At 42.3% G+C, this 12,376-nt stretch overlaps 1 protein-coding gene across 1 annotated transcript; it reads right to left on the bottom strand.

Moving 5' to 3' along the window:
• Positions 1-916: 916 nt before the first annotated feature.
• CHMP3 (Charged multivesicular body protein 3) lies at positions 917-12,075 on the bottom strand (the record flags this gene model as incomplete). The annotated part of the gene is made up of 2 exons (XM_012941413.3): positions 917-1,631; positions 11,725-12,075. 2 exons carry the CDS (start codon positions 12,073-12,075, stop codon positions 1,329-1,331), a joined length of 654 nt encoding a protein of 217 aa, XP_012796867.1. The 3' UTR covers positions 917-1,328.
• Between the last annotated feature and the right edge of the window lie 301 nt (positions 12,076-12,376).

Genomic DNA, 12,376 nt, shown 5'->3' with positions numbered 1-12,376 from the left:
TCAAATAATTTAGGAGTAATTTCATTTTAGTTATTGAGGATTTTATGAATAATAATTTCCGTACCCCCAACACAATATTTGTGAAACAATTAGTGAGAACTTGACGAAAGTTCATGCTAAATACTACCATGAATAATAATGTTATTTTCTTGAGATGTGTATATAGAAATAATCACTAAAAATCGTGCAGATTAACTAGACAGTGCAATCTGAAAAGTAGGCGCTAACCAAAGTAAATTCAAACACTTCAAATTTCAGAATCAATATAACAACCGTTTCTTTTACGTGGATCGTAATTAATTTTCAGGAGGTAAACTGGACCTTAACTCTTAATTAAAAAGGATCTGTGAATCAGCTCAAACTGGTAGGATGGTCAATAGCACGGTATGCACTATTAACGTTGCACTGGATATGATAGTTTCATTCTTGCTCAAAGAAACTTTATTTAAAGTAACATGAATCCTGAAATAAAACTGCCCCCTATTCTTTTTCAGAATGATAAAGCATAATTTCTAGGAAACGTGATCGGTGAAGTTTATGCTATGATAGATCTTATTCGTGCATTTTTTTGAGTCAGCTTTCCAATATCCCAGGACCTGGAAGCATATCTTGGCCAACTTCATGTAAATAGGACACCAAAGTTAACAAAATTAGATCGGTACATTCGTACAGAAACAGCTGAGAGTAAAAATAAGCCCAGAAACTTAACAAGGTTTCACAAGGATTTTAAGACTGATATAGATTAGACATAACAGCATGAGAATTCCAGTCCGATCCTCATAATATTCACGCATCGCCAAAATGATAGAAGCTTTACCGGTAGCTGATATGATCTAAACCATTGGTTAACTACCTGATAGTAATTTTACGTTTATTAAGGAAAATAAAGTAACGGAAATCAGTCAGAGTGAAAATGTTTTCCATAAGAATATTCTTATTGGAAATCAAATATAAGTAATTAATTACCAAGGTATGTGTACAAATTAATATTACTATAAAAATAAGAGCAATGTTATACTGAAACTGATTGGCTTTTTTAGTACGGAAAAACACGGAAATAAAAGTAAAGTCTGAGTTACTTTAGACATAGACATGTGCAAAAAACCTCAATCTTTCCACCTCTATAACGAAAAAAAATATTGCGAGCTTGAGATATTGTTGATATTTAGTTGGAAACCTGAGGTACAAATAAAATTAAGCAACAGCTTGTCTCATGGATACAAAGAATAGAATCATGAATATTACTGTTTTTCTGTACAGTGTAAAATAAACTCAAGTTATTTTATAACTAGAAAGCCCATGTGATGTTAAACATTGGCAAAAAATATTCAACTGCGAAGGGCAGCCAAACGTGCATCTACTTCTGCTTCACCATCATCCTGAACTGATAAAACGGAGAGTTCAGTTTGTGCTTTAGAAACTGAGAATGGATCGTATGCGGGCTCCGGAGCTTTACCTAACTGACCAGCCGTCAGATCCCATAAAACTTTATCAATTTCAGCAGACACCAAATCATCTGTATTTTCGACAGAACCGATTGGTTCGAAAGTGTCACTGATCATTTCTTCCATGATACCAGCTTTCATCATTTCTTTACTTAAATTTTGCATTGTGGATTGAAGTTCAGGTAACTATAAAATGAAAAAAAGATTTATAGATTCTCTGATTACGTCCCTATTAATACTCTAATGGACGAAAATATTTTATACTATAAATGGGTAAAGATACAAAAATATGTGGACAAGGATAATTTTCCAAATCATTAAGAATCAACTATCACAGAAACTCAGTCACGTCAGTTACAACGCGAAACTTGGTACATATATACATTGGTTCAAGTTGCCATACACCGTTAACAGAGGAATGAAACTTTTAGGCCAAATCCCAGAATAGTAGAGTTAGTAACTGAATCAGTGATGACTAAAATGATTAGGCGTTGAAGATACGATTTAAGAAAGTATGAATTACTGGAATAAAACAGAAAAAACGTTATGAAGAATTTGGAATATCAGAATTTGGTGGAAGACAAAGAACGAATGCACCTAAGCCATATCATTCAAAGTCTCACTCATCACTGTTCACGATCATTGCGTAGACTTCTTGTCAGCTTGCGCTTAAGCTGACTCCGCTCTTCATTATGTTCAGAGCCAGGAGGAATGAGTTTTTGAGCATCTATCAGTGCGATAGATGCTGCTGAGATCCAATGTTTCTCCCTAACCTTGTGGTTTACCTTACTAGCAGATATCACTGCTGTTTCCACAGCTTTTCGTATGTCATTTTACTCTGCCTCGGGGTGGGCATCACCTACATGGCTGCCTAACTGTTTTCCTAGTTGTTCCTGAAATATACTCTTAGCTTGACTTTCATTAAGCAGGGCCCTAAGAGGTTTCCTTGCAGCGTCTTTCCTACGTCCAGTAAGATGCAGACAAATACGTACTCGCACTAGAGCATGATCTGAGTCTAAGCATGTGCTCCAGAATGAGCGACAGTCTTCTATCGAGCCCCTCCATCGGTGGCTGATAGCGATGTGATCTATTTGGGTCCAACGTTGGGACGTGTTCGGGGGTCGCCATGTTAAAAGATGTTTTTCCGTATGCTTAAAGTTAGTATTTGCAAGGAACAGGCGGTTATCTGAGCATAGCTGCAACAGACGGTCGCCATTATCTGTTCTTTGAGCCACGACACCATAAGATCCACCTAGGTGTCTTTCCCTTTCACTTAGTTTACCTACTTGAGCATTAAAGTCACCAGCCACTATTACTACACCCTAGCGCCTAGCTTTTCGGAGAAGGTCGGAAAGCTTTCTGTAAAACTCATCTTTTACGTCATCTGAGCTGCAGTCAGTGGGAGAATAGGCAGAGACGACGAAGAGGCAACGACAAGTGTCCCTATCTTTTCGGATTCTTACTGTTCCGTTCAGTCGGACAGCGCACAAACGACTGTCTACTGGGATTCACTCTAAGAGAGCTAGTTCTGCCCTAGGACTCAATGCTATACCTACGCCGGTGAGGCCACGGGAAGCAGAATCACGGCTTCCAGATACACGAAGCGCAAATCGAGTCGGTTCTTTATTTTGGCATGGTGAGGTCAAATGAATGACGCTACTCGGATCCTGTATGCGCGTTTTAGAGACGCAGCACACATCGATGGCGCGAGACTCTAATGTCCTAGCTAAGGAAGCCTGTTGTTCTATTTGGTACAGTGTTCGGACGTTAAAAGCTCCTACGTGTAGTTTAGAGCGTGGTTTCAGGAGACCAGAAATAACGTTCCACGTACTCGAATCGTTTGCCCTAGCGGTGCGAGGTGATAAAGGGGCGTGAGAAGGATTAGTCGTGGAGTTAAGAGAGATATTAGGAGGTGTAGAAAGGATTTGAGTGTAACCAATTTCGTCTCGTCTGCTGTTACGGGTATGAGAGCTGATGTCACTTCCCGGCTGCCCACACGGTGGAAGGGTATTTCCTGAGGAACCTGAAAAGGAAGATGGATTAATGATGGCCTTAACGACTCGGGAGCGTGACCGCAGAGCCCAAGGGACAACTGCTTGAGGCCGGTCGCGCACGGCCTTATCGTGGGAGGTCTCTAATGTGTTAGCTCCGTTCTTCAAAGGGCCTTACCACCAGAGACGGAAATCCGTGAGGTAAGGTGAGGTATGACATTTTTAGGATCGACCTTTTCTAACCCCTTCCTTCCTTGTGAGAAGGCAGCATCACTGCAGATGCTGGTTGTCCGAAGGAAACACCTTACTGCTGTCACACCTCTCTACAGTCAGCAGTACGACTTCGCCCTCAGACCTTGAGTTGCTGCTTTGAGTTTTACCGTTCTCCAATCGACCTGCCTGACATTGTAGGACCTACAGGAACATATGTTCCAGCCAATATAGCTCGGTTGGGTCATCACGATAGGCAAGCCCGACCACCGCGTCAAGGTAGCAGCTACGGTCGGGACGATGACTAGTGACAATGTGATCTATTCGAGTACATCGATGAGTAGACCGTGTAGTTCACCATACCAGACGATGTGTCTTCTTATGTTCAAAGTTGGTATTTGCTAGAAATAGACGGTTATCTGAGCATAATTGCGACAGACGGTTACGATTGTCTATTTGGTGTGCCACAACACTGCAAGATTAATCTAAGTGCATTTCGGTTTGGTCTAGTTTACCTACTTGGGAATCAAAATTATCTGACACTATCACTACATCAGAGAGTTTCGCTTTTTGACGGAGGTTGGGTAGCTTCCTATAAAATTTATTATCATCTAAGCTGAAGCTCAGTGGGAGCGTATGCAGAGACAACGAAAAGATAATGGCATATGTCTCAATCTTCTGGAGATCTTAATGTCCCGTTTAGTCACAGTGCTCAAGCAGTCCAGAAGAGCTTATTTCTCTTTCGAACTTAATGCTGTACCTACACCAGAGGATCCACGGGAATTAGCAGTGGAGTACACAGATGCAAGAAGATTAAACCGCTCTGGTTTTTTATGTTGACAACGTGAGGTCAGATTAATGACCGTACTTGGATCTTGTATGTGCTTTACGGAGACGCATCATATATCGACGACGCGAGATTCTTCAGTTCTTGCTAAGGAAGCCCGTTGTCGTATTTGACACAATGTTCAAACATCAAAAGCTCCAACATGCAGTTTAGAACGTGGTTTCAGGAGACGAGGAATAACATTTCGTGAACTTGAATCATTATCACTGATGGCGTTTGGTGTTAAGGATATATATGGGTTAGTCGTGTAGATGGAAGAATTATCAAGAAGTGAGGGATGATATTTTATACCGACTAACAAAATCGAAGGTCTACTTACATATGGCCAATTTCCCGATTTCGTGAGTTTTTATTCCTTTCTAACTTTATCCGTGTTGTCAAAGCATAGCGGTTGCAATAGATGGACCATTACATAACGTTCTATGAATAAAACTCTTCCTATTCCCTTGCCTAAATTTACTGACTTCACAAATCGGTCTGTTTACTGTATCTGCCCACAACTGGTTTTGCGTAAAACACACTGAAATACCTTAACAGCACAGTTATACGAATTGAACAGTATACTCATACTCACCCTAGCCAGGACTATTAATGATACACCTCTGCCGGATAAAATTCTCCAGATAAGTATGTTGTTCAAATCATTGAACTATTTTGGTACATACAGCCTATTTTATCCTCAGTAAATTGTTCTGAAGTTAAAGTTCATCACTGATAGATAAGAAGCGAATAACCAATACTTTAACGTTTTCTTCTAGAAGATCCCATTCCCGACCGAAGCTGCTACCTTGACGCGGTGGTCGGGCTTGCCTATCATGATGACCCAACCGAGCTATATTGGCTGGAACATACGTTCCTGTAGGTCCTACAATGTCAGGCAGGTCGATTGGAGAACGGTAAAACTCAAAGCAGCAACTCAAGGTCTGAGGGCGAAGTCGTACTGCTGACTGTAGAGAGGTGTGACAGCAGTAAGGTGTTTCCTTCGGACAACCAGCATCTGCAGTGATGCTGCCTTCTCACAAGGAAGGAAGGGGTTAGAAAAGGTCGATCCTAAAAATGTCATACCTCACCTTACCTCACGGATTTCCGTCTCTGGTGGTAAGGCCCTTTGAAGAACGGAGCTAACACATTAGAGACCTCCCACGATAAGGCCGTGCGCGACCGGCCTCAAGCAGTTGTCCCTTGGGCTCTGCGGTCACGCTCCCGAGTCGTTAAGGCCATCATTAATCCATCTTCCTTTTCAGGTTCCTCAGGAAATACCCTTCCACCGTGTGGGCAGCCGGGAAGTGACATCAGCTCTCATACCCGTAACAGCAGACGAGACGAAATTGGTTACACTCAAATCCTTTCTACACCTCCTAATATCTCTCTTAACTCCACGACTAATCCTTCTCACGCCCCTTTATCACCTCGCACCGCTAGGGCAAACGATTCGAGTACGTGGAACGTTATTTCTGGTCTCCTGAAACCACGCTCTAAACTACACGTAGGAGCTTTTAACGTCCGAACACTGTACCAAATAGAACAACAGGCTTCCTTAGCTAGGACATTAGAGTCTCGCGCCATCGATGTGTGCTGCGTCTCTAAAACGCGCATACAGGATCCGAGTAGCGTCATTCATTTGACCTCACCATGCCAAAATAAAGAACCGACTCGATTTGCGCTTCGTGTATCTGGAAGCCGTGATTCTGCTTCCCGTGGCCTCACCGGCGTAGGTATAGCATTGAGTCCTAGGGCAGAACTAGCTCTCTTAGAGTGAATCCCAGTAGACAGTCGTTTGTGCGCTGTCCGACTGAACGGAACAGTAAGAATCCGAAAAGATAGGGACACTTGTCGTTGCCTCTTCGTCGTCTCTGCCTATTCTCCCACTGACTGCAGCTCAGATGACGTAAAAGATGAGTTTTACAGAAAGCTTTCCGACCTTCTCCGAAAAGCTAGGCGCTAGGGTGTAGTAATAGTGGCTGGTGACTTTAATGCTCAAGTAGGTAAACTAAGTGAAAGGGAAAGACACCTAGGTGGATCTTATGGTGTCGTGGCTCAAAGAACAGATAATGGCGACCGTCTGTTGCAGCTATGCTCAGATAACCGCCTGTTCCTTGCAAATACTAACTTTAAGCATACGGAAAAACATCTTTTAACATGGCGACCCCCGAACACGTCCCAACGTTGGACCCAAATAGATCACATCGCTATCAGCCACCGATGGAGGGGCTCGATAGAAGACTGTCGCTCATTCTGGAGCACATGCTTAGACTCAGATCATGCTCTAGTGCGAGTACGTATTTGTCTGCATCTTACTGGACGTAGGAAAGACGCTGCAAGGAAACCTCTTAGGGCCCTGCTTAATGAAAGTCAAGCTAAGAGTATATTTCAGGAACAACTAGGAAAACAGTTAGGCAGCCATGTAGGTGATGCCCACCCCGAGGCAGAGTAAAATGACATACGAAAAGCTGTGGAAACAGCAGTGATATCTGCTAGTAAGGTAAACCACAAGGTTAGGGAGAAACATTGGATCTCAGCAGCATCTATCGCACTGATAGATGCTCAAAAACTCATTCCTCCTGGCTCTGAACATAATGAAGAGCGGAGTCAGCTTAAGCGCAAGCTGACAAGAAGTCTACGCAATGATGGCGAACAGTGGTGGGTAGCGAAAGCAAGAGAGATGGGGAAGGCAGGGGCAGTAGGTAATAGCAGACAATTGTTCAGACTCGTTAAGGAAACCGGTATTAGGAATCCAACCGTTAGCGAAACAATCTCAGAGAAAGATGGACATATTATTCATTCTCAATCCAGGAGATTGGATCGATGGACAGAACACTTTAGGGATCAGTTCAACTGTCCTTCAGACACACTTCGGTTTCCCACGATCTCCAGTCGACCTGAATGGCAAGTTAATGTAGGTCCTCCGTCCCTTTACGAAGTTGAAAAAGCCATAGGAAATCTGAAACGAGAGAGAGCAGCAGGCCCTGACAGGTTTACGCCTGAGATTTTTAAGGATGGTGGTCCAGTATTAGCAGTGAGATTAACTGAGGTCTTAGGTAGAATTTGGGAACTGGACGTAATCCCATCTGACTGGTCTCAATCACTGATTGTGCCAGTCTATAAGAAAGGACAAAAGTCCTCTTGTGACAATCACAGAGGAATCAGTTTGACTAATATAGTGTCTAAAATATTAGCTTCAATAATACTTCGACGCCTAACCAAAGCTTGTGAAGAGCAGACTAAAGAAAATCAGGCTGGTTTTCGACCTGGACGTGGTTGTATAGATCAGATGTTCACACTACGTCAGGTTCTAGAACACAGACACACATTCAGACGCCTCACAATGGTAGTATTTTTTGACCTTAAGGCGGCATTGGACTCTGTTGATCGTGAGGTTCTATTGCAGTGTTTGTCACTGAAAGGAGTACCAGAGAAGTACATTAACCTTATAAAGGCTCTCTACTCGAACACAACTGGTCGAGTGAGAGCTTATGGCGAACTGTCATCAGAATTGATTACCTCAAGTGGTGTTCGTCAGGGCTGTCCACTCTCCCCATTCTTGTTCAACTTTGTCATTGACATACTTTTAGAGATAACACTCTCCTCATCTAAATTTACAGGGGTTGAACTTCTACCGGGAGGTTCACTTGTTGACTTAGAATATGCCGATGACATAGTTTTATTTGGTGAAGACGCTGACAAAATGCAGAGTCTTCTGACCACTCTAAGCAACAATGCAAGCATGTTCGGGATGCGATTCTCTCCCTCGAAATGCAAAATGTTGCTTCAGGATTGGGTTACATCGACACCCGAACTAGTGATAGGGAGTGAAGTAGTTGAGTGTGTCGACCTCTTCACTTATCTTGGAAGTCTCATCAGCCCTTGTGGTCTGGTGTGTGACGAAATCTCAGCACGATTACAGAAGGCTCGACTAGCTTTTACCAACTTGCGTCATTTATGGCGTAGGCGAGATATCCGTCTATCAACCAAAGGACGGGTTTACTGCGCAGCAGTTCGTTCCGTCCTACTTTATGGCAGTGAAACATGGCCGGTAAGAGTAGAGGATATTCGTAGGTTACTAGTATTCGATCATAGGTGTTTTCGAAACATTGCCCGTATATCATGGGACCATCGAGTAAGTAACACAGTTGTTAGGACACGGGTACTAGGTAAGAATGGCAAATCAATTGATGAAGTAGTGAAACTTCATCAGTTGAGATGGCTGGAACATTTGTTACGTATGCCCAACGACCGACTACCTCAACGTGCTATGTTCAGTGGCATAGGAGTAGGTTGGAAGAAAGCTAGAGGCGGCCAAACCAAAACATGGCACAAGTCCATGAAGTCACTGACAAGTGGACTGAGTCATGTTGGTAGGTGTAGATTACCTGGTTGGGGACCACGAGATGATAGCAACCGATGGTTAGAGACCCTGAATGACATGGCTCAAAATCGTTTGCAATGGCGCAGGTGCATCCACTCTTTGTGTTCTCCCAAATTCTAATCTTCTGAATTCTTCCCGATTACTGCTTATACTCTTATTACCTCTACCACTACGGGATTTGAATCGACAACTGCATCTCTGTGCTAATGTGGTGTGGCAACTCGAACTGATGTACGTACGTACGAAGTTCTACGTTGTTACTGACTGACTGACTGAGAAGATCCCATAGATGCCTACTCAAAATTCAATCATGAGAAATTCAAGTAGTCTATGACATATCTAATTGCAAGGTTATACTAAATACACCATTAACGCTGTTCAGCAAAATCTGAACTTATTTGGCCACTGAATTTGTTAGCAATAATAACTAGGCCCTCAAATACCCTGGTACAGCCTAGGGTAGAGAGAGTCCTCCCTCCCTTTATAAATGCTCTCACGTGTATACAGCCACTGGCAAGGAAGTCTTACTCATTGCCTTCTCGTGGCGGGGGTGTCGTTTACGAAAATGAGAGGACGGAAAGCGAATGTCCGGGGCTCTAACTGGGCCGGTGGATACGGTGAGTCCACCTAGGGGAGTTGGAAAACTCTGATTCCAAACCAATGGTGCATATGGGCTCCAGAATCCTGAAGAAACAAATGGCATATGAACCAACCATTGGTCACTGGCTATCATGGGACTGCATCTCCTTACGATGCTCCACTGCCCTGTGTACCAGGCCTTCAGGTCGAAGGCTCCGGGTGTGGCCCCCTAAGAAAATGACCTGCTTCGGTTTGGGCACCCGGGCAGTATCACAGCCCTTACACATATCAAATGAGATTGTGTGGGGCATATGTATTTGGTGCCTCCTTGTACCAATATCTATGTGTTAAAATAAAATAAAATAGTTTGTCACTGAAAGATATACCAAAGTACAACTTTTTGCCGACTCTTTATTCGAACATTACCGAATGAGCTAGAGGTTATGTCGAATTTTTATCGGGAATGATTGCAATAAGTAGTCTTTGTCATGACTGTCCCCTCTCTCCATTTTTATCCAACTTCATCATAGTTGAAATTCTGTTACTGCCATCGATTATTTAGTAACTGGAATTATTTATCAGAATGAATTTTATCCATATCATTGGTTAACGTTTTCAATAACAACCTTAATATTCAAGAATATAATATATGGATTAATACTGGTTAACCAACCTACAAAACGTATTCTAAAATATCAAATGGTAGCAACATGAAGTCTGGTGCTGGTTGGCGGCAAATTAGCTACATGTTATGGATTAGAAAATGCATCATGAAATGAGTTGTAAAACAAATGGAATTTCGACACGTATAGTAAGCGAAAGGAATACAGCGAGGAACATACCTCCGACAATCAAAATTCAACCAAACAAGTTGTGAACAGAAAGATCCGATCGTTGCTGCTACCTTGACCAGGTGATTAGACTTGCCTATCTGATATACTGGCTGGAACAATCGTTCCTCAAAGTCCTACCATACCAGGCAGGTCGGTTGAGGAGCGGTAAAACTCAAAGCAACAAACCCAAGGTCCGAGGACGAAGTCATACTGCTGATTGTACAGAAGAATGATGGCAGTAAGATTCTTCACTCAGAAAACTAGAATCACGACAATGCTGCCTTCCCACGAAAGAAGGGTGGGGTTATAAAAGGTCGACCCTAAAAATACACACCTCGTCTTATCCAACGGATTCCCGTCTCCGGCGGTAGGGTCTCAAAAATTACGGAACACAAAAATTACCCGCAAAAATGTCGTGTGTGACTAATCAGCCCTGTATGACGAAATCTCAGCACGGATTCGAAAAGCTCGCTTGGCTTTTGCCAGCTGACGTCACCTATGGTGAAGGTGAGATATCCGTCTATCAATTAAGGGACGAGTATACTGCGCGGCAGTTCGTCGTGTTCTACTTTACGGCTGCGAAACGTGACCATTAAGAGTAGAAGATACTCGTAAGTTACTAGTATTTGACCACAGATGCCTTAGAAATATTGCTCACATCTTCTGGGATCACCGAGTAAGTAATAGTGAAGTTAGACGCACAGTATTAGGGAATGATGGTCAATCAGTTGATGAGGTTGTGAATCTTCATCGACTGAGATGGTCGGGCCACGTGTTGCATATGCCTGGACACCGATTACAACGAAGTGCAATGCTGACTGGTGTTGGGGATAATTAGAAGAAAGTTAGGGGTGGCCAAACTAAAACGTGGCATCAGTGCTTGAAGTCACTAACTTATGATCTGAGCCATGTTGGTAGATGCAGACTACTTGGTCGGGGTCCGCGTGACTATTGTAACTAGTGTTTGGAAACTGTGTGACATGGCTCAGAGTCGATCACCACGGTGTAGGTGTATACTTTCTCTGTCTTCCCTTAAACTATGAGATTAAAATTGCTTTTTATCTTTCTACCAACTAATTCTTTCTTCCTGTACTATATCTTTAAGTGCAGTCTTCCTTTTATATATTACCACCATTGAATTAACTACTACCAATCCGGTGTTCATCTTGTTGTGCTAATGAAGTATGGTAATTTGGACCGATGCATAAATGTGTATGGTCCTACGTTGTAGAAGACTGACTGAACAGAATTAAGTGGGTCAAGATCAATTATTATAGTGGTAAAAACATCTTAATAACCATGCTTACGCCTCCTACATCACATTAAATAAATAACCCACCAACCAGGAGTTTAGTTGCACTTTAAACTCAAAGGTAAAAAAATTGTCTCTAATATGTAGTGGACTATATTACACACTAGGTCAAAAATGACTTTAACTTTTAAAAAAACCTACTTTCACTAAAGACGACATAGCATTCATGACTGTTGTACTTTTTTGCATACCACTGGTTAGTTTATTCATTGAAGCCATATGACGCAATTCCATAGCCACACAATCAATTTGCGATAATGCAAGATATAAACGAGCAACAGCTTTTTTAGATTCCGCATATTCTTTTGCGTAAACTTTGGCGGAAGGGACGTCAGATTCCTTAGCACATTTCCTGATAGCCATTTCTAGTTGTTTCTGCTGTCGCAGATGGGTCTGAATGTCTCTCTGAAGAGGATATTTCTGTCTCTTCAAGACAGAAGTCATTTCATTTAACTGAGCTTTTGGGTCCTTCTTACGCCCAAAAAGATTCATATCGTTAATGAAGTAAATTTACTGTTCACACTTAAAAACTAATAGTGGGTCGAATGACTTTTGTCAGCCCCCGTAATATTCAACAGGTTTTAAGCAAGCCGTCCAGGTATGTAGGAATGTTGAATGTGGCGCTCCGTCCTTGAAATATCAAATAACTTTTTGAACGATTATGTTTGTTCTCTGTCCTTTCGTTTTCCTTAAATATTGTGTAGTGACATGAACCGTCGCAGTCATTTATTTGCATCACCACACTCCAAAACAACCACTGAATTTAGGTCATCCGGTAGTGTTATTCTATATG

This window comes from Schistosoma haematobium, chromosome 1, assembly GCF_000699445.3.
Source record: "Schistosoma haematobium chromosome 1, whole genome shotgun sequence".
Lineage (NCBI taxonomy): Eukaryota > Metazoa > Platyhelminthes > Trematoda > Strigeidida > Schistosomatidae > Schistosoma > Schistosoma haematobium.
The sequence above is the reverse complement of the archived record's forward strand: the minus strand, read 5'-3'. Positions and strand labels throughout refer to the sequence as shown.